General features: G+C 33.1%; 1 protein-coding gene and 2 long non-coding RNA genes across 8 annotated transcripts in view; 2 read left to right on the forward strand and 1 right to left on the reverse strand.

Annotated features, from left to right (window-relative positions):
- Schip1 (Schwannomin interacting protein 1) overlaps positions 1–21262 on the reverse strand; it is a 24362-nt gene extending 3100 nt beyond the window's left edge. Inside the window, exons 1-12 of one of the 6 annotated variants that reach the window (XM_087405089.1) lie at positions 21122–21262; positions 17392–17463; positions 15865–16157; positions 14345–14440; positions 12403–12746; positions 11335–11535; positions 9930–10100; positions 8625–9165; positions 7545–7642; positions 2642–2753; positions 1625–1989; positions 86–297 (exon numbers count right to left, since the gene is read on the reverse strand). In XM_087405089.1, the coding sequence (XP_087261215.1) occupies positions 86–297; positions 1625–1989; positions 2642–2753; positions 7545–7642; positions 8625–9165; positions 9930–10100; positions 11335–11535; positions 12403–12746; positions 14345–14440; positions 15865–16157; positions 17392–17447 (2489 nt within the window). In that variant the 5' untranslated portion in view covers positions 17448–17463; positions 21122–21262. Of the gene's footprint in view, positions 1–85; positions 298–1624; positions 1990–2641; positions 2754–7544; positions 7643–8624; positions 9166–9917; positions 10101–11334; positions 11536–12402; positions 12747–14344; positions 14441–15864; positions 16264–17391; positions 17464–17834; positions 17903–21121 lie in introns of those variants that run through there. The other 5 variants (XM_087405087.1, XM_011055092.2, XM_087405086.1 and 2 more) reach the window with 5 other exon arrangements.
- On the forward strand, positions 12708–14721 carry LOC147910037 (uncharacterized). The gene is made up of 2 exons (XR_015544722.1): positions 12708–12848; positions 14329–14721. It is a non-coding gene; the product is annotated as an uncharacterized LOC147910037 (long non-coding RNA).
- Positions 17973–22112, forward strand: LOC147910038 (uncharacterized). The gene is made up of 2 exons (XR_015544723.1): positions 17973–20280; positions 21138–22112. It is a non-coding gene; the product is annotated as an uncharacterized LOC147910038 (long non-coding RNA).

A 22112-nucleotide genomic window follows, 5' to 3' on the forward strand; every position in this document is an offset into this window, starting at 1 on the left:
TAAAGAAAAAAAAAAGAAATTTTAATATAATGTTTTTACCGAAAGAATGTTATAAGGTCTTTAGATTATAAATTTTAGAACTCACAAGTATCGAGTGAGATCTTCCACATCAACGAGCATTGAATCTTGCTCCATATGCAAATCGTCTCTCCTCAAAAGACCTTCGACGAGCGCTTCGTTTAATGCGGCAATCCTCGCGTGCAAATCATTCGCTACTACCTGCAGCTGCGCGACATTTAACTCTGTGAGAAGTACACGGGACAACCTGCGTCTGTCCTCCCCCAGCTGTACACCGACCTGAAAAAATGTGCAACATTCAAAACTTTATTAAATAAGAAAGAAAACAGATCTCGGAAAGAAATCTCGAACGGCGTATTAAGATTTAAGATTACATTACAGATTCTACAAATAAAATACTTGTAGAATAAAAGTATGTTAAACATTAAATTTTTTTCTACATTTTTTATTTACTGGTCTAAAGAGTCATAGATGTATTGACATATCTAATAAATTGAAAAATTAGTAATTACGTTTATTATATATATATATATATATATATTAGGTGTTGGAATTAATTCGTAGCGTTTTACAAGTGATGGGAAGTACTTTCATTAATGTATTTTTTAATGCTCATGTGAAATAAATAACATTCTTTCATTAAAAAACGCTACGAATTAATTCCAACACCTAATATATATATATATATATATTCTCGTTTTTAGATATGTCTATTTAAATTTCATGAATTTATTTTTTAAAAATCCGAAATGCCATATTAATCTTTTTTTAATAATTGTGAAATTCTTTGTTTTAAAACTACATTTTTTAAAATGAATTTTTTTGTTAACAACTTTTTAAGGAGCAATGAGCGATGGCTAAAATTTGTTCAAAGTCACTCGGGGTCATGACTTTGACAACATATGTTAAGGTCATGTCATTGGAAGGGTAGTCCCTTATACTGCATAATTACCCAGTATAGAATCAGCTTCTATTTTAGATGTTTTAAAATTAATTCATGATTATTCTTTAATCTCTGAATTATATCCAAACTTGGAGCAACAAGAATATTTTTAACTATTCTGGTAACAGTAGCTTATGTGAAAGAAGTTTTAGTAAATTGAAGTTAATATAAAATTATTTAAAAGATCATCATTAAATCAAGAAAAATTAAATCAAATATAGAAATTCTTTCAATTAAAAATAAAATATGTAAGGATATAGATTTTGATGTAATGTTTTTGATAATTTCGCATCTATCAAACATGAAAAATATTATTGTGATTTTAATAATTATATTTCATTTGTAATATACATGTAAATTTGTATGAGTACAAGATATAACTCTTCTCCTATATACGTTATATTAAATTAATATTAATAGATATATATACTATTAATTACTATTAATTAATGTTATTTCTCATTATATTTCACATGTCATAAAGAAATATTTTTTTTACTAAGGGGCACATTTTTTATTTTGCTTCGAGCGCCGAAATGTCTAATTCTGCATACATGCTCTGTTTTTTTATTCAAAATTTTTCTATCATAAATAATGGAGTTTATATATGACTATATGATATATACTTTAGTATTGTTAATCAATAAATTGAACTCTACTTACTTTTTCTAAACTACATCGCACCATCTCGGTGATAGGACTCTGTTTCAACCTCTGTCTCTCCACTTCCATTTGCATGTGTGCCATTTCCTTGGCTTGTGCTAGGGCCATTCGCGCTTCAGTTTGCAATCTAGCTTGCCGCGCAAAGAAGTCTGCCTCATCGATCGGTGGTGTGGAGTTTGCACCCATATCAAGTCTTAGAGATGGCAGACTCAACATCTGTGGCCTTGTTGGTCCTTTCTGCTTTCCGCCAAATTGTTTTGAGCCAAGGGATGTAGGCGTAGATCCGGGAGATGTGTCATTCTCTGAACCCGGGGACTCTGTGTCCGATGATGTCTCATTCATAAAGCAGATCTGAAGGTTCATTCCTGTACAAGGCAAACACATTCTCGTGATTTTACTTATCATTTAGTATTTTACTCATAAAATATATAAAGGAATTGAACTAGTGATTAATTATCTTCATTTTTTTGCACCTGTCGATAATATTAACAACATTAAATATACATATAAATTCTTTCTCATATATTATATGTGCAAATAAAACCAAATAAATAAAAATATGATACTTCTATGTTGTATATGTTATCTACTAATAACTTGATGTTACTTTAAAGATTAATCGCGCACTTTGTCATTTATTTACTTTAGGCTTCTGAGTAATCACTCCAGTCATATTGAATCGTGATGTCATAAGCGAGAAATGATACGTTGATTTTTTTTGCATACCATTTGTAAATAAAAAGAATTTGAATGAAATGATGAAATCGCTTTTAAATTTGTAAAAATGGACAAAGATATCTCCTCTGATTTTCGTTCATTTTTTACAAATGTTTTAAAAGCGATCTCATCATTTCATTTCATCCAAATTCTCTTTATTTACAAATGGCATGCAAGAAAACTCAACGTGTCGCTTATGACGCCACAATTCAATATGGCTGGAGTGAATACTCAAGAACCTTAAATATTACGATACGATATTTGATAGGAAAAAATTAAAATTTAGATTTATAAACAAACCACTCTGAAGGCGCGATTGGAGACTCGGTTTTCGTCCACGTTCGGCGCGCAAATCTTCGGCATCAGGTCCCATCGCGAGTCTTCTTCTAATTTCTTCACGATCATTTCGTCGCTGCGGACACAACGAATAGATGATATGCGTTAATACGTTTTACATTTTGTATGTGGATGTTAATTATAAAATGCGATAAATATAGTGACTGTTGATAAATATTATAGCGCAATTCGAGAGTCCAAAGTATGTTAAAATGTTTTGTACACTTAATTATAATCATGGTTTACAATTTTTATATAGTTATATAGTCTTTAGAAAACATGCAGTTCTCCAGTTAATAATTTATTACGTGAATTAAAAAATTAAAATTGAAAAGTAGGAAGTATTAAAAAATGCAATAAGACGTTCAAACTGACCTGCTTACAATTAATAGAATTAGAAGTAAACAATAGTATCATACAACAGTTACAAGTTATTAATAATAATGTCCTAAATTTATGATTGCTTTTCGAATTCATGTCGCTACTCGAATCTCGCTAGAATTAGAGCTTTTCCTTTCGCACGTTTGTCTAATTAATTCACACCTGCAGATCGTCATTAAGTTCGCCTCGTATAACTTTGTCGAATCGCGTAATTAAATCTTCCCTTTCGTAATCAGACCTTTCCAAATTCTCTTCCTTCTTTTCTTTCACCTCGGTTTCCATGATCGGTTCCGAAGGTTTATCCATTTCTGTGGTAACTCCTTCATTATCTTGATGCCACTTTTATATATACAAATTAATACTTTTTACTTTTATCAAACGCGTAATACACGCGGCAACATGCTTTATTCTTTTACGAAGGGTGACAGATTTCCGTGAATTCGAAAATATTGAATCAAACACATGTTATAATAATCGAAAATGGTATTTTCTAAACGTCTCTTAAACATCTCCTAAAAATCATGGAGTGCTACAAAAATAATTCATATAGTTTTTAGAATTATAAAAAAATCTTGAATTGCGAATTGTTCGATAAAGTCCTGTGTAATAAGATATAATTGCAATCGCAGCAAGGAAAACTTGCTTGCTAAAATCTGTTTGTTCATTAATAACACGCGCTTCCGTGACCCACTTTCGCCTGTGTCGGTCCGGAACCGTGCCGAATCGTGCGGTTCGACGACCTTCCTGTTAGATTAGAATGACAGCACGAGCAGAAATCTGGAATTATTAAGACTCGGTCCCACCAATGTAAAATTAACTTTAATCTCGGTCCAACTCTTTATCTTTTTCTAGTCCTGGGAATTAAAAAAAAATAGACCAGTAAATTGTGTTAAAGTAAAGTAAACTATATTAAATAAAATATTGACGTTCTCTATCATATTTATGTATTATATATTAAAATTTATGTATATAAAAATTATATTAAATAATAAGATAAATCTTATTGGTGGAACCAGCCCCTAAAGTTTGAGATCTACATCCGAACATTCGGCCCTGACATTCAGCATAATATCGCGGCCGTTCCATGCACGTGCATAGTCACACATAAATGGAATACATGCACGAGATCAATTGAGAAATATTATGACTCATTGTACATTTTGTAAATGAATTCTGATATATTCCCTTACATATTAAAATAATTAACGTGACTCGTTAGAGAGATTCTGAGTAATATTTTAAATCATATATATATATATATATCTGACATTAAAACGCTTAAAAAGAATGCTGGTTGATGATCTCGATTTTTAGTATTGAAATTAAATATGCAATAATAATTATGTTCACTGCTTCAATAAAAATGAAAAAAACACGATAACTTTGATGAAATTGACGAATTATAATAATCAATCATTTTTTCTTTTTAATTTTTATTGAAATTTTTGTTAGATCAAGAATTTTACCATCCTCGATTATCATAGCATTTTTCCTCAAAAAATTATCAACAGAATTTCTTTCTTTTGAATCAATGCTGTAACTTCATTCATTCACATTAAAGGTATTCCAATAAGAAATAAATATATAATAACATTATATTAATCGATTAAAAATTTAAATAAAGATGAAACTTGTCAGATGTAATTATCTTTTTTAATGTATTGTTTGAAAAACATTATAAAAAAGATTTATACGCATAGAAAAGACACCTGGCTAGCAATCAAAGTCGGTCTGTCACTTGGAAACGGAAAGAATGAAATGCCTTGAACATGATACATTCTATACTCTCCAAGTCACAGAGCGGATTTAATTGATCCAATTTTAACACGTCATTCATCAACGTCATTCAAACATTTATATTTTCTCGCGTGACTCGCGTCTAAATTACATCTGATGTATGCTATCGCCCTTCGCATCTCTTACACAATCCAAGTCGTCGTCGTAAGTAAATGTGTAAAGATCGGCGACAAATCTTGAGTCCTTTTTGTAATGTTTGCGCGATTTGTTGCTGCTGCCCATGATCGCGCACTCTTGTTGTGCACCTTCCTATCTTGACGAACCAATTAGTTTCTTTTCTTATAAAATTTATATATCTGTCAGAAACTCGTTTTAAGTTTCTCCAAATTCTTTATACCACTCCTCCCCTTTCGCTGGCTTTACGAACTCGCTTTACGAACTCGCTTTACTTTCTCTCTTCTAGCGCTATCGTGGACAGAATTATAATCTAGAAAGGGAATCGCTGATCGAACTTGGTCTAAGGTTGCAGAGGTGCAATTGATCTCGAGGATGAGCCACGAGACTTGAACGCGCGCGAGACGAAGACGGCACAAGACTGCACGAGACTATATTACTGCAAAGCGAGTCGAGCGATCCGAGATCTTTCGTTAAGGTTTGCTGATCGCGAAGAAGGCGTTCAATAACGATGATGGTGGTGGTAGTGGCGGCTACAGTGGTCGTGGAGGTGGCTCTCTGTCTACTGGAGCCTAACGTTTAGGAAGGCTTCTCACGGGGATTCTCGGTGAAAGTGCTCGACGAGAATGTGTTGGCTTATATGCGAGTCGACTATACGTTTCCGAGTTCACAATTCGCTTCGGAAAATGGGTATAAAGAGAATTGCATCTGATGCTGTCTTCAGCGGACGCCTACAATAGCTTTCGGAATGAATGGCTTGATGTGATGAGACACATTCCCGCAGTTCCGTTTGGAGTCCCTTTCAGGAATAACACACTTTTAGATACAATAAGAAAGTTGATATACAAGTGTGTGTCATATCGATTTTTACATAATACATTTTGTGCTATACATCATGTACTTTATGTATCTCTTGTAGCGTATTGCTTACAATTAGTACATTTGAATAATTTAATGAACACAAACAATATATACTAAAAACACACTTTTCAGAAAGTCTAAAAAACAGAGAAAGTGTAACATTTATAGTAAGAATATGTAAATCGTAATCGTCATCCAAATTTCTTTTTTATCGAGTTCAGTTGAGGATTAAGAAAATATTACAAAAATATAATTTTAAATCTCATTTACACATTAATATATTAAATTAGATTAACAAATTAAATATTAAAAAAAATACATGCAAATACATTTCTAAATGATTTTATATTCCAAAAGATTTTGATCGATTTAGTTTGTTTTCATATTCTCGCATATTCCTTTTCGCATAGAAACAACGTGAATGTTATGCAATTACGATGTACTTCACCATATAATAATCAGATGCATAATAATCAGATGCAGAGATAGAAAGTTATATTCAATTTATTATCGCATAATTATATTATCAACTGGAAAGAAAAAATAATCTGCCGCACGCAAAACGTTATTTATCTTATTGATGCGCTATGCAAGCTTTAACTCTTTCATCAGTCGCATCGTTGTAACAAAAAATCGTTAAATCATCTTCGGGGTCGTGCGTAAAATGTTTCGGTTGATCAGTCATGCGTGACTTTTGCCCTGTGCGCAATTCAACATTTGGAGCACCATGCTGTATAAATTTCTCGGTCTATAGATGGACAATATCCAAAATATGTCATCTGTCGAAAACAACGAAGTAGAAAAAAAACACACGATTTTCCTTAGTGATTGAAAAATTAACACATCTGAATACACACTCCCGATTTATATAAACTTATACTTAATTCATCGTTCTATGTGCTTCGTTGTTGGAAATCATCGAGTGTCAAGGTTTATCAGTCGTGCGATATATTATCGCGATAAATTATCGCGCCTGTTGGTGCTAAATTAATCAGACTCTTCTCCATTCTTCCAACTTTTCTTAATTAATAGTTATTTTACCGTTAAATTCTGATAGATTAAAAAGAAAATTCCACTTTCAAAGGAGCCTCCAAAAAAATTTGAAGACGATTAACTCGTTCCTTTAGAAATCTTGTCTATTCCACAAGTGTTCGTATTAAGAATCTACTAATATGCGTCCACCTACTTGCTGATGCCCCCGCAAAATATTTTTCAATGCAATCGTGAAACCTTAGATAGAACTGCTCTACTGGATGTTTGCCAAACATATTACGATAACTAAATGAGATACAATTGGAATACATCAAGTAGAAAACACGCGCGCGCGCGCATGTGTGTATGTGAATGAACGGAAAACTTTCATTGACCCGAGAGCTTGAGTTAATTTAAGAACTTATCTCTATGATATAAGAAAGAAAATATTGGAAATCAATAGAACTGCATTGCATATCGGAGAATGAAATTAGTTAGATAAATATGCGTATATATAAAATCGTCTTTTTTACGATATTATCTAAAAATGTATAAGATGTGATATTTAAAAAAAAACAATTTGAATTACATATAATTTTAAAGAAAGATATATAATATCCTGTTCCGACATTAAATTTAATAAAATTGCTATAATAATAGTCTAAGTTCGTAATCCTGTTACAATTTAAGTGTTATATAAAAATAACTACTGATTTGTATGGAAAGAATGTTGATTACTTACTCGACGTTCCTCCTCACGTGCAGCTCTAAGATGCGATTCGATCGCATCTAAGTCGATTTTTGGCATCGCTGTCTCGATGTTATAAACGTCGAAGCCACCTTTAATAATACAAGAATGTTAAACGTGAGTACCTTTACCCTATGCCGACGATATGGCGGAGATACTGAACAACCGAATGGAAACTAGTGAGTAACGAACCATCGCGTGTGTGTACCTAAGTAATCTCGAGTGTGATCAGTCCAAAATTAAAGTTTATCTCGTTCGGCCATACTTTTCAAGGATCAATCAATATAAATATATATATGTACATTGTAAATATATCCTATTCTATGTTTTTAAAATTCGTTGCAAATTTTAATATTTGATATCAATTTTTCAATTAAAAATTAAATATTTCATCACTCTGGAAAATTTGAATATAAAAATCAAGACAATCTTATTGTTCTATTCCGTCATATAAGTTCATTAATAGATAATTAATTTTAATATAAGCTTACTTTGAGAGATTTGATCAAGTATTAATATTAAGAATTATAAACCTAAGGTATTGAAAAAATATTCAAAAAAGTAATTATTTAAAAATGGCGTTTTCAAGGCCGTGTGTAATTATTGTACTTAAAAGTTACTGACATTGAGTCGCAATCACTACTGATAATGCAAAAACAATTTTTTTTTCAATTACTAAAAATGAATCAGTTAATTACTTCCAGTAGAACGTGAGTGTCATAAAATGCTCATATTTATTAGAAACGGTTATATGTTTTACACTAAAAATATAAAAGATATACGGAAAATAACAATTTGTGTAAAAAAAAATCGATAATATATCTACGATAGAAGAAATCTATTCTGTACAAAATTATTTTAATACAAGAATTATAAGGTATTAAAAATCAAAAAGATAATAATGTTTAACATTTGAAAACCAATTATAACAAAATATTAAATGATTAAAGAGAAATAATATTAATATTGTAGACATATTACCAAAATGATAATATAGAAACATAAAATAAAAAATTAAAATTGTGAATGAATAGAAACAACAAATAAAATAAAAAAACACATTGAGATATCTACCAGATCCATTATCGATGTCAACCCGACGCTTATCGAGACGCCTCTGAGAGTTAGAGTTTCGCGATTGTTGCTGCTGCTGTTGCTGCTGTTGCTGCTGACGGCGCTTGGCTTGATTCTTAACCATCTTTTCCTTCTTCCGAGCATCGGCGCTGGACGCCTCTGGAAGTTGGCGATCCAACAGCTTGTTAGTATCCATGTGATCCTTAATGATCGAGGTGGACCGCGGTTGTCTCATACTTTCGATCGATTCCATCGCGACCACGTCCGGTACCGGCTGAGCGTATTTCTCAAGATCAACGCCGATGTCCCGGCCGATACTCGACAGCAAATCGATTTCCTCCAGTTTCGTATAGGTCGGTCGCTCCTCAGCGAAGCCTTCGGAGTAGTCACTGTTGCTCTCCGACTCGTCGTCGTCGACCAAATCGCCCGTCGACGTTGACGTCGTCACCGGCTGGCGGTTGCCTATTTTGGAGCGATCTGAATGAGGCAACTCCTTTGCCTCGCGTATTAGGTCGATGTGCTCCACCACGACGTCCTCCGTCTGCGCCCACACCGAAATCATTTGTGTTTAATTGACCATGCACGAGAACATCGCGAATCAGATAGGCGCGAGACCCAATGACAGGAAGTAGGATTAGTCGGGATAGTAATTGTCATGCAAATCAATTGCATAATAACGTTAAAAAGATCTCAGACAGAGAAGCCGCGGAAATTGTGTATTCTATGATAATTAAGTTTAATTATGGATGAACAACATAGTATGTGCAACAGCAAGATTTAAGGATTAATGAATTCAAGGCGAGTTTAGATCGGATATATACAGAAATAAAATACTGTTAAATGTTAAAACTAATTATATAACTAATATAACTAATGAAATTAATACTATAACAATTAAAAATACTATAATTATAATAGAAAGAATAAGATTTTATGTATATATATATATATATATATATATTAGGTGTTGGAATTAATTCGTAGCGTTTTTTAATGAAAGAATGTTATTTATTTCACATGAGCATTAAAAAATACATTAATGAAAGTACTTCCCATCACTTGTAAAACGCTACGAATTAATTCCAACACCTAATATATACATTGAATAAAATCAAGATGAAATAAACATCTATTTTTAATATTATTTAAAGTCATTTGAATTAGTAATTTTCACCTATTATTATATATTTCTAACGATAATGTTTTAATTATTATATTATAAAAACCGTCGCGTCAAGATGTGGTTTTAACTTACAATTAATCTTAATTTCTCTAATGGTTACAGAAAATCACCTTCGAGCTCACCTCGCCGATCTCGCTAGTCTTTCCAGAATCCAGGATCTCCTCGATCTCCGGAAACTGCAGGCTTTCATTCACGCTGGTAGTCAACTCCACCAGCTCAACTTCGACGGGTACTTCCCTCTCACGTTTATCCTCAAAAGTCACTTGCGACAATTCGGGAGCGCACTCATCCACCTGCACAGTGAACAGTGAGTAGTTTAAAAATTTTAATTTTTGACCGAAATATAAATCTCCATAAAAATGAATTTTATGACTCAAAAACACTAAAACTAATCATTTATAAATTATTTAACTAAAAAAATTTACACATAACAATATTTAATTAAAAAATGTGCATTATTTATATAAAAAAATTTATTTTTATATACAATATATTATTTTTATTTACTATGATATTATCTATTTAAATATCTATGAAAAATTATTAAATATATTTTAAATATTTATAGTTTTAAAATTAAAAGCACAAAAAGATTTAAAATTGATAATAAAATAGTTTTAAAATAATTTTAAAATAATTAGTTTTAAAATAATAATAAAATTTTCTAGTAGCTAATGATGATTAACGTTTGTAATTTTTGCAAATACGATAGTTTAAGAATAGAATGCTTTTCGTGTCGTATTTCCACCAGATCTTGGCTTATCAACATGTAAATTAATTCCTTTCGAAATTTTTCTTGAACTTGTTCTCTTATTGCTGCTACTATTTTTTTTTCTGTGAATCTTTAATTATTCCATTTACGAACTTCAATTTTATATAAAATATGAAGAATACATTTGAGATAGTCTTATCCAAGCATGCAGAGGAATGATACCGAGTTGCAATGTATTTTTAATTTGGGTTGAAATACATCAGAATTGAAATCAGTAATATTAAAAAAAAATTTTGAGAGTTGCATTACATATACAGGTCAAGTCTAATTAGAATTTGTATCAGTTATATAATTTAAAATTTTTCCGTCTATCAATGTTAAAAATAAAAATGGGTGAACAATATCCAAAAATTTATCATTTATTAATATCAATACTCATCAGAGTATCTATTTTAGTATCAAACTGGCTTTTTCTTTTAAAACATGCCGTTTCTTTAATGAATTCTACTTTTAGAGGATGGCAGAATCGAATTAATTGTGGGCTTCTTATTCTATATATAAAATAGTTCTGTCATTACTTACTAATCTTAAAAGAATAATTGTGGTTACAGATAAACTCGTCCAAATGCAAACAACATACCTTCCAATATAAAATATTTTGAACGTCTCTCTCTTTCTTTTACTGATAAATGATAATAAAATGATGTATAATAATTTTAAAAATATGATAATAGGACATTATAACATTGCATTTATATTTATCTAAAATAAAATTAAAAAAATAAATTCTAACTAAAAATTTAAAAATTTCAAACCACTGTAATCTGGTCGGCCAGACTCTCCTCCCGTTCGTCTAAGAGCGTCAGGTGAGTTTCTGCCTCGACGATGCCGTTTATGACCTCCTCCGGCTCCGGCGAAAACGCCTTCTCCTCGGATTTAGAGACCTCCACGCTCTTGACGTAGTTGATGCACTTTTCCGAAGGCGGCACCACCGCCTCATACAGAGAGGTCACAGTCTGGAACATGAGAGAGACGAGAGTGGCTGATGATGTCATGAAAGCGAGAGTATGTGCTCGTAGAAGGGTGTTTGATTATTTTTACGCGTTGATAATTTACGTCGACTATCATCTGGTTTTCCTAGTGACAGGTTTATTTTTACTTAGAACGAATTTGCGCGATTGTCATGACGTGACTCATGCAAAAAAATTAGTCCAATCCTTCTTGACGACGAATGTTAATACAGATGATTCAAATGCTCTCTCTTTTTAGAGAGAGAGAGAGAGAGAGAGAGAGAGAGAGAGGGAGAGAGAGAGAGAGAGAGAGGGAGAGAGAGAGAGATAAAGAAATAGATAAATTGACAATTCATCAATGATTTTTCTGTAAAATATTTGAAAATTGAAAATCTTCAGATCAAAAAAAGTCCTGGACAAAAAGAAAAAATCATCAACAGATGTATATATTTCTCAAGAAATAAAAGGCCTGTTTTTTATTGTTGCATTCTGAACCGGTGCAATAAGTTGAAATGAAGTAAACGTATATTTAATGTTTCACTTCAACTTATTGTATCGATGCACCAGTTCATAAAATGCAGCAATAAAAAACAGACCTAAAATTGTTCATCAGACACTCAACATCTTCTTTTTTGTCTTGAAAGGAAAAAGAATCTTAGAATGAAGAATCTTAATACAAAATAAAACTTTTCGCATTAATATAACATAAGAGATATTATTAAATATATTATCAAATATATTATATTATATGATGGCGCTCATATCTATACAAATATCTGAATTTTTAATATTCTCGATCACATCTTTGTGATTCTTTAAGTATGATGTTACAAGTACGATCAGTTTGTTCAATTAATGATGAATATATTATACCTGTATATTAAATTTGGGCTTCTCATAAAAGATCTTGCGATCGTTGCGCTGACCGCAGAGATGATTGATACTGTCGTTGATATTGTTATTGTATTCGTTGTCGTTCTCTGGCAACGGAGCTACCTCATCATGGTGATGAAGAGGCGGGTAATCGGAACAACTATCGTGTTCGTCCTCAGTCAGATCTGTGTCCGATAGCAGGGAAGGTGCCAAATGCTGGAAGCCGGGATAGTTGGGATTGACGATGCCGCGGCAGCCTGCCGGCAGATTCCCTTCTTCAGACCAATCAGACCACTCGGATGGCGTCAATTCGTGCGACGAGTTCTCGTGCGGAGAGTTACGCCCTGCAACATTTCGCAGTTACGCTCATCTCAGCATCAGCCGAATAATTGGACGTCGTAGCTCGTGACTCATCGTCATCATCGCGCCAGTCGGCTCGTGCGCTTGTAGGTCGATTGTCTTTCCACCACCAATACTTTACGCGTATTCTCTAAAATTTTTAGAGTGAATTATCACTCTAAAGAGTGCGACTAAATCTCACTTTTAATATATTTCCAGAAAAATTTCAAAAAACGCACATCATGGATCTCACTGAAGACTCATTGTAACTTTAATAGATTGTAACATCAGGATTCAGATTAATATTTTAGACTTCTTTTATTTTAAAGCTCTGATTTAGGAGTATTTGTATAGATCGTAATGATACAAAATTTTACATGCTGTTAAGTTATAAAATAAAGCTCTCCTTTCTTTTTCCTGGAGCATGGAGTATGGGAAACCCATGTGTATGATCTAGAGTTAAAGATTGAAAATTGTGCCATTCTTTTTCAAGACGTTCAATTTTCATTCTTTAGAGTGAGATTCTACTGAAAAAAATTTAGAAAGCACACATGCGACATCGATAAGAACGAATTCCTCATGTTCGGTTTCAAAAATTCTTTGTGTTCGAGAATTCTTGACTGTTGTTAGATTTGTTATCATTAATAGATCAATAGATGTCATAATCAATTATTGGTTCCTGAGCTTTAATTTTATGCACGATTACTGATCATAAAGACTGGTGGCTGTGTATGTCATATCATAAAGATTGATCTCTTTCTATAAACTGCAATGTCCTTTATATGGATCTTTGGTTTTGTGGAACAGATTAACACGCTGGATTATTATCAGCTGCTACGTAGCTTCAAATTATTGTGGCATTATATTGTAATATTAACTCCTATATATAGATTACTGACTTTAGAAATTTTACATTTCATGAATAATTTTATATTTTGCTTCTGCGCTGATAATTTTTAAATTTAGATTACAGTTGCAGATATAAAATGCTTAATAAATAATACCGTAAATCATTGTGTATTGTAAGTTAATCGTGAAAGTGTACCATACTGTGTCTGCAATGCGCGACCGCGAATAACTTTGGTTAAACTAAAAATCTCGAGCTTGCACTTTATGGATAATGGTTAATGTCAAGGATGTAAAACGCGTTATTAATGGCAGCCACTGGAAAATATCGAAGTTCGCCACACGTGTCTGTCGCGCTTCTGTGACGAAACCTTCAACCGCCATTGTTTTCCAATAAAATCTCGAACATCAGTATAGCACAGCATTTGAAAGGAGCATGACTAAAAAGTAGGCCATTCAATTAATTGCTCGATAGAAACGGAGATCTGCGAAATTAATAAATCTAATGATTCAGATATATTCATTTATTATTACCTAGATATATTTTTTATTAAAAATGTGTATGTAATCAATACAAAAATATATGTTTTTCTTCTAACTCTTTGGAATTACTTCACTTATTAATTTTTGCTTAATTTTTTCGCAAGTTATATCGAAATTTAATCACATGAAGAAGAGAGGAGAGTTCTTATTCTATTCTATTGTACAATTCTATTAATTCTATATATGGGTTGATTACAGGGACGATAGGGCTCACCTTCGTAACCGGTGAGGCTTTCGATGGAGCTGCTACTTTGTATCCTCAGCCCGGTTAGATTGTTGTTTACGTTGGCGGATTGCTCTTCGATCGTGCCTAATAATACAAGTCTCTTACTTATAAATCATTTGCTTTTATCTTTCTCTAAATCCTTTTTATACTCTATTAATTTTCTTTCTCTGAATTTATTTATTTTACATTTTCCTGATGCGAAATCGCATATGATATAATAATAGAATAATATGATAGAATAATATAGATTATCGGCCGCATTATATTAACAATATATATCAATCATATAAATATTATATATATATATAAATAATTTCACGTGAATAGATAACTAGCAGAATACAGATGGCAAATGTTGAAATGTGAGATGATTAATAATGACGTATATTTTACATACAGGATGTTCAGTAACAACACTTAAAGAAAAATTCCTGAGATTATTTAGAAACGAAAATTCCGATACCAAAATATCAGTAATTAGAAATATCACTTAATAAATAACTTTATCTTATCGTGAATATAATCTTTCTATCGATATTAACAAGACACAACGAGTAGCTTTTAGCACTTTACGTTCTACTATCTAAACGTGCAAAATTTAGGCGATTCGCTAACTTTAAATATTTATAAATCATACTATTATAGCTTCGACATTTTGGTACTAGAATTTTCGTCTCGAATTCGTTGTTAATCTTGACGGGATATCCTATATTATATATAGAGTATAATATGTTTACAGCACAATCATTTAACTGAAATAATAATCTAATTCACAAATTAATTTTTAATCATCAATTTAATACTACCAGTACATTTAAAATTCTGTAAAGAACTTATTGTGAAAAATATTATCTTAGCCAGAAATTAAACTTGGAACTGAAAAGTTATTTGTAAATTTTTATTTTAAGCAACAGTTTGTGAAATAAGGGTTTAAATATGGCCAATTATGGATTACGTTTAGACGTGCTATATTCAAACGCTGAAGTGCGCGTTTACTAATACCACTGCACGTGCGATTCATGAACAGGTAGCCGTTTAAACATAATCTATAGTTAATTATACTTCAGCTCTTATATTTCCAAAACTATTGCTTGAAATAAAAATGTACACTTTTTTTACTTAACTTTTCGAAAACTTTCTAGCAATGGTATATTTTAATTTCGGGACACACATATACATATATAAAAAAAATATTTTATATATATATATATATATATATATATATGCAAAATTATATATATATATATATATACACATATACAAATATAAAATATCATTACTTTGATTTAGTACTTTAATTATTAAAAATTCTATAAAAGAGTAAATTATTGCATATTTTCTAAAACGCAGAAAGGAGCATCTAAAGATGGTTCTTTTAAAATCGATACAAGTTTGTAATATGCGCACACTGGACACATACACATACACGTACACGCACACAGAAACAAGCAGATTATAGCGATTGACAAACACAATTTAAATTTAACACTTTTAACAGACACACTCACCTTCGTAATCGGCGAGGCTTTCGACGGAGCTGTTCCTCCGTATCCTCGGCTCGGTAAGATTATTGTTGACGTTGACGGGTTGCTGCGTTGACGGGTTGCTCTGCTGCACGTTGTCGCGTGCGATCGCTAGAGAGGACCACGTGGTGGTGTCCTCGGCCAGCCGGAAATCCGCCGACTCGTCGTTCGGATAATCCGGTTCAGGAGTGGCGGCCGGCTCCTGAGCTGCGTTCTCGTTACGATCGCCGATCTCGCCGGCCCCGACGCTCCGGCTCGGGCTGTGCCTGCGGAGCTGGCTGCGAGCGAGACCGAGAAATGAGTCCAGGTGGATCGATACTAGCGTTGCCGTTAGGTATACCACTCGAACCCGCTGATGCCGAGGCGGCATAGGCGGCAGCACGCCTACGGCCGCCACGGAGACGGATCAGACGTTTATATTTAGCGTAACTTATAACTAGGAAATAATCAGCCGACTTGGTCAGACAAAGATTACAGCGATTGACATTTGCAGCCATGACTTGACGCAACTCCGCGTGAACGGACTTTATATGACGTGTATTTATTTAGTTCTTCGCTCTTCTCCTAATTATATATAATATGTTAGGAAATGTGAATGAGAAAGTATTGTTTCCTTGAGGAAAAACATTGGTAATTAAGCTCGCTTTGATTTGGGACATCATTAATAAATGTAATATATATAAATTGTAGAATTGAAATTGATAACAGAAATAATTCACATTCATCGATTTTCCATTACCGTTGGAATGTTTCAGCAACTATATTTAGTATGGATTTTAAAATAATTTATTTTAAATTAAAAATCTTATTTAAATCTTTCATTACAAAAGTACTATTAACACTCGAAATATATAAGTGTATAATTGACTGATCGTTATTAATATTAATTTCTGTAAGAATATTATTTTTTTATTATAATACATGATTTAAGTTGGAGTGTTAACAGTATTTTCGACACACAAAATAAATGATTAATTGGACAGTATTAATATTATTTTTATAAAGGCAACTGTCATATTTCTTGCAATTTTTGACTATCAAGAGTTAGAAAAAGAGTCGAATAATTTTTTTAATATTCAGAGTTGAAAAAGATTATATCTTCAATCCAATTTATATATTATATTAAAAAAATACTAAACAAAAATAATTTTTTAATAACTAAAATATTTAAGATAGAAGAGCGTACAAAGTTCAAAGTTATTATAACATTATAAAGAATGGTAATTATAAAATAACTCATTATAAAATAACATTAATAATAAAAACTGATAAAGATGGCTCTAATAGCCAGCATTAAAACCAGCACTTCAGAAACACATTATGTAATATGAAGAACAAAGTAGCAGCTTTCCACGAATTGTGGCATTCACATTTCCGTGTCCGTTTCAGCACCTCGATATTAGGGGATGGTTATTATCTGCGCACGTGATCGCCGAGCCGGCCGGCCGTCAATTAACCCTCTATTACGAGCGTCGTAATAGATTTGATCATCTCGCTGTCGGGATAACTTACTTGTTGTTCAGTCCACCGGGATGCAACGACACCGAGACCGACTCCCTGAGCCGCATATCGATTGATCTTCGTCTGAAAAAGAACGCGTACGATCGGTTTAATTCCTCCATTCTCCGAGACAGACAAAGACAGTGAGAGAAAAAAGGGGATGAATCTTCGCGCGCGCACTTCACTGGCCATCCTCCTCTCGAATAACAAAGAGAGGGAGAGAAAGAAAGAGAGAGAGAGAGAGAGAGAGAGAGAGAGAGAGAGAGAGAGAGAGCGCGCGCTCGGAAACGAACGTGAGATCCTTTGCGAGAACTTCCGAGAGGTTGTCAATCGGGCAAGTAGCCACGAGAACGAGCGGAACCGCGAATCGATTGTGTGACACACGCTCAAACTCTCTCCGGCTCTCCGTCCAGCATTCAACAAGGCTACCGAAGGAAATAGGGAATGGGACTCACCGTCCGCCATGTTGAAGTCGTGCGCAAAGTTGCTTGCGTTCAGCCCCGCGGTTTATCGACTCGCGACCGACACCCTCGTTTTACCCTCCCCTCCCACCCCCGCCCTCGACCACCCACCGTTTTGTTCGCCAACCCCCTCTTTCTCCAGGGACGGTTTCGTACGTTCGAGCGCCCTGAAACTTCGCGTCCTATCTCTTCTCAGCATCACCATCATGTTTGATTTTATGAAGGTGACTCGGAGTAAACTTTGATTAACTACTTAGCAAACAAGATGATGCTATTTATTGTCATTTTGACATTATATTGACCTTTAACGTTCAACGAAAATATTAGAAAGTTTTTGCAATAACGTGAATATGGTGAATGTATATATGAATTATATTTTCTTAATTAGTTGTTAAGAAAAACATAACCTGATCTTATCTGGATAAATGATATTGTAAAAACTCTCTAAGATCAGTTTGTTTACTGGGTAATCGAACTTATCAAATAATGTATCTGTGCTATGTCTTGTTAATTAACACATAGAATTTTTGATTGGTCAACGGATAAAGAAAAAAGGGATTAAATTAGGGTCAACGATTTATATTTAGAAATTTTAGTGCAGTTCTGCCAGTTGAATTAAATTAATTGATATTTGCATGTATATATTTGGAGCACATTTAGGACGCAAGCTTTTTGTTACAAGATAATCTTTACGACTCTGATTTGATTATGACGAAAATAAAAATTAGAACGTACTTAAATCGAATATAAGAATAGCAGAAGTGTAAACGCTCCTTTTATATTTTCTCAATTTTTTATATTGCCTCAATTTTCGCCTTCTATACAAGCTTAATTCATTTACGCTTCTGTAATTTTTCCCTTGCTATCGATTTATACTCCACCTTTTATTATCGTCAGAAAAAAAATATGTTTTTGCATTCATTGTTCATGCTATTTTATTATATAATAAAAACTTGTACTATTGTGTACTACAATAACTTGTACTATTGTGTTTCATAATAGTAATGCGACATAGAAATACAACAAATATTAAAAATTTTATATCTAGAAATATCTACATTTTGCATCCACCATACACACTGATTTGTTTTTTTTTTTATGTACTTGAATATGTAATTTTCATGTTATTTATCTAGATATGCCTTACAATAAAGCATGTATAATAAATTTGAAAAATCAAAGTGGATTTCTATAGAAATTAACTCTTTGTATAATGCTATTAAAAGATTTTATATGAGCAAAATTTCAAATATATAGAATTACATTTATTTTCATAATAATTAACTTATGATATTGAATCAAATTTTTCCTTGCTGGTTTTATGAAACTTTTTAAAAAGTGATTTGTATTAGATATTAGATTTATGAAATCATTTATGTACTATAGAAACATTTCGTTTTATTTTACGAAGAGGAAGATAATGTGTGCGAATTAGAAATTATGGACCATTTGCTGTCCTCTAGTCCTTAGCCCCGTATCCCAAGGTAACTCCTTAACCACCCTCATCTTGCTTTCCGATCCCTCGAATATTCTTTCGCAATGCGTTTTGCATCTTTTCGCGGAATTGAAATATATTACAGGCAGCGTGCCAAGAGAATCTCGTTCTAAAAATTTTCACACGAATAACGCGAACGTAAATAATCGCACCCTTATTATTAATACATATTAATGTAATCTCTCTTTTTTAAAAGTCTACTTCAAATTTTTCGAAAGATCTTGCACATTGTAAGGAAAAATATCTTGGTACAAAAAATTTTACCTAATACAAGAAAATTATTTATTCGGATCCTAATATTTTTTTTGCATTAAGATATTTTTTTCTAAATGCAACAAAATATTTAAATTCTTGACAGATTTAGAACATTCTATGGGATATTATAACAGTTCGTTCAAATATAGAAGTTTCCAGAAACTTCCGTAGATTATATTACGTTTAGAACTTTTATTTATTTTTCATGTGAAATTAATTCGTATTTAAAATTTCCCGATATCTGATTTATACCATAGAATTTACGAAAAATTTACAGTAATTTAGAAAAAAGAAATTACTAATTTATATGAGAAAATTCTTCATTTTTCAATTTTAATTGATACAAAATGTCGGTTAGAACTTTTATACAGAATGTCGGTTTAGAACTTTTATCAGCCTGCAAACTGATAATTTTATTGGCGGTGCCTTTTATTTGACGACAGTAGTCACGCGTCGATCGATCGATTCGCCACGCCGCGTCGCGACGCGACGCGTCGCGACGCGTCATGTCGCGTCGCGTCGCGTCGCACAGCGCCGTTCTTTCTATCTGGACGGAAAAGCGTCGGCGTGTACCACGAATTTTGCACACGCGATGTCAAGTCCTCGTTCGAGATGCACCAAAATGCATCTTGTCGTCAACTGCGTGCATTGCCGCACTTGGCGCGTTCCGTTTCGAAGCTTCACGGCGAGGTGATCGCACGAGGAATACATGTGCACGCGAGCGATAAAAATATATGTATATTACTTTCGATCGACCGTTATTATTCAGCATTAATAAGTATTAAAACCAAAGAAAAAAATTTCGAATCGATCGAAAAAAAGAATAAGAAAAGTCCACAGATCAAGTAAAGACAAAAGAGAGATCAGAGTGATGCAATGAAATCTTAATGATAAAAAAGAAAAGAATTGAAGATTATTATCTTATGATGAACCTTTGCTAGATGTCATTAAACTGATAACCTGAATGTCGTTCTTTCATACTTTTAGAATAACTAGTGATATTATTGAATTAATATATTGTTTTAATTATCCAACAGTTTCCATTAATTTATTCAAACCAACATAATCCGATTTGTTATAATTTTACATAATAATTTATGTATTATATGATTACACTACTCGAGTGACAATTATAGATCATCATTGCATCGATTCGTTTTATTATCATCTCATGAGGTGAATCATAAGATCACCCCTCAAAGAAGCCGAAAAGAGAGAAATCTATATTCTGAAAAATCTATATTCTTTCGATAATATTGCAACTTAAAAAAGAATGATTTATTTTTAGAAAAGTGTTCTTCTTATAAAGAACATATATGTAGAGTAGTGCCTCATTCATATAAAAAGATATATTTATGAAAATTATTTGAATTAATAAACGTTTCGCAAACGGGAGAGACTTTTCGTGGATTTCATTCTCGTGATTTTCATTCTTCGAATTTTCGAAAAAATAGCGCAGAACACTTAAATACTATTGATGCAATCATATAGAATCGCACATCCCCATAGGTATATGACTTGATTCACTTACATCTTTGAATCGGCAGGTCACCGACAACTCTTCTCTCGCAAGACACAGGAGAGTCTCTTCGCTGATCGGATTCTCAAGCGTTGCTCAAAAGGAGTCTCGCATTCGCCGTCGTTGTCACCGTCGCCGTCGCCGGCAAATGCACTAGGTTTACAGCACTTGGGAATGTGTCACGCGAGGATACGAATCGAATTACTACGCTACGACTTAGCTCGAAAAAATACAAAAAGGAAGCGCAACGACGAGTCTTGGTGCGCGACGCGAAGAGACTGCGAGGCCACGGTGTCGGCGTTCAATGTCCCTCTCTTTTTCTCTTTGTCTTTCTCTCTCCCTTTCCATTCGATAGTTACTACTCTCTCATTTTCACTGACGTCTCCGTCTCCGTTCCTCTCCCTTATTCGTCGCGCACCAGTATCACCCTTCACGATGACGAAAGATAGACGCAGGCGCAAACCCCTCCTCACCGCGGGGGTTGCTGACTCGATTTGTCCTCTTCTCCGCTTCGCGATGTGATTTCGTTATGAGAGAGACTGGCCAATTATCGATCCAGCAGTCGATTTTGATTTGGAACAATGGGAGTCGACGGCCGACACCTTGCTACATTTATCGTAATTTCACCTTTCGTCATGTATGATAAGAATTAATAATAAGGATGCCAACAATGCAATTCAGTTTCGTATTTAGATGACACAAATTTAGGATTTAATATAAATTGTACGTCGAATTATCTTACACAGTTCAACTAGATAACTACGTTTAGTGCCAACTATAGAAATATTTGTCCAAGTTATTTAATGAATAACTGGTAGTTAATTAAAAATGTTTGTACATATTCTTCACAGTAGCAAGAGAACATTCAAGCGTAATAAGAGGTTTCACTATTTTAAATAATACGTTACAGTTTTTAGCAAGGTTACAACAGTCTTACAACATTATAATATATAGATAACACTGTAACTTTTCATTAAAAAAATATACATGTACAAAAACAGAA

This window comes from Acromyrmex echinatior, chromosome 4 (genome assembly GCF_024713525.1).
Source record: "Acromyrmex echinatior isolate Ae372 chromosome 4, ASM2471352v2, whole genome shotgun sequence".
NCBI classification, from domain to species: domain Eukaryota; kingdom Metazoa; phylum Arthropoda; class Insecta; order Hymenoptera; family Formicidae; genus Acromyrmex; species Acromyrmex echinatior.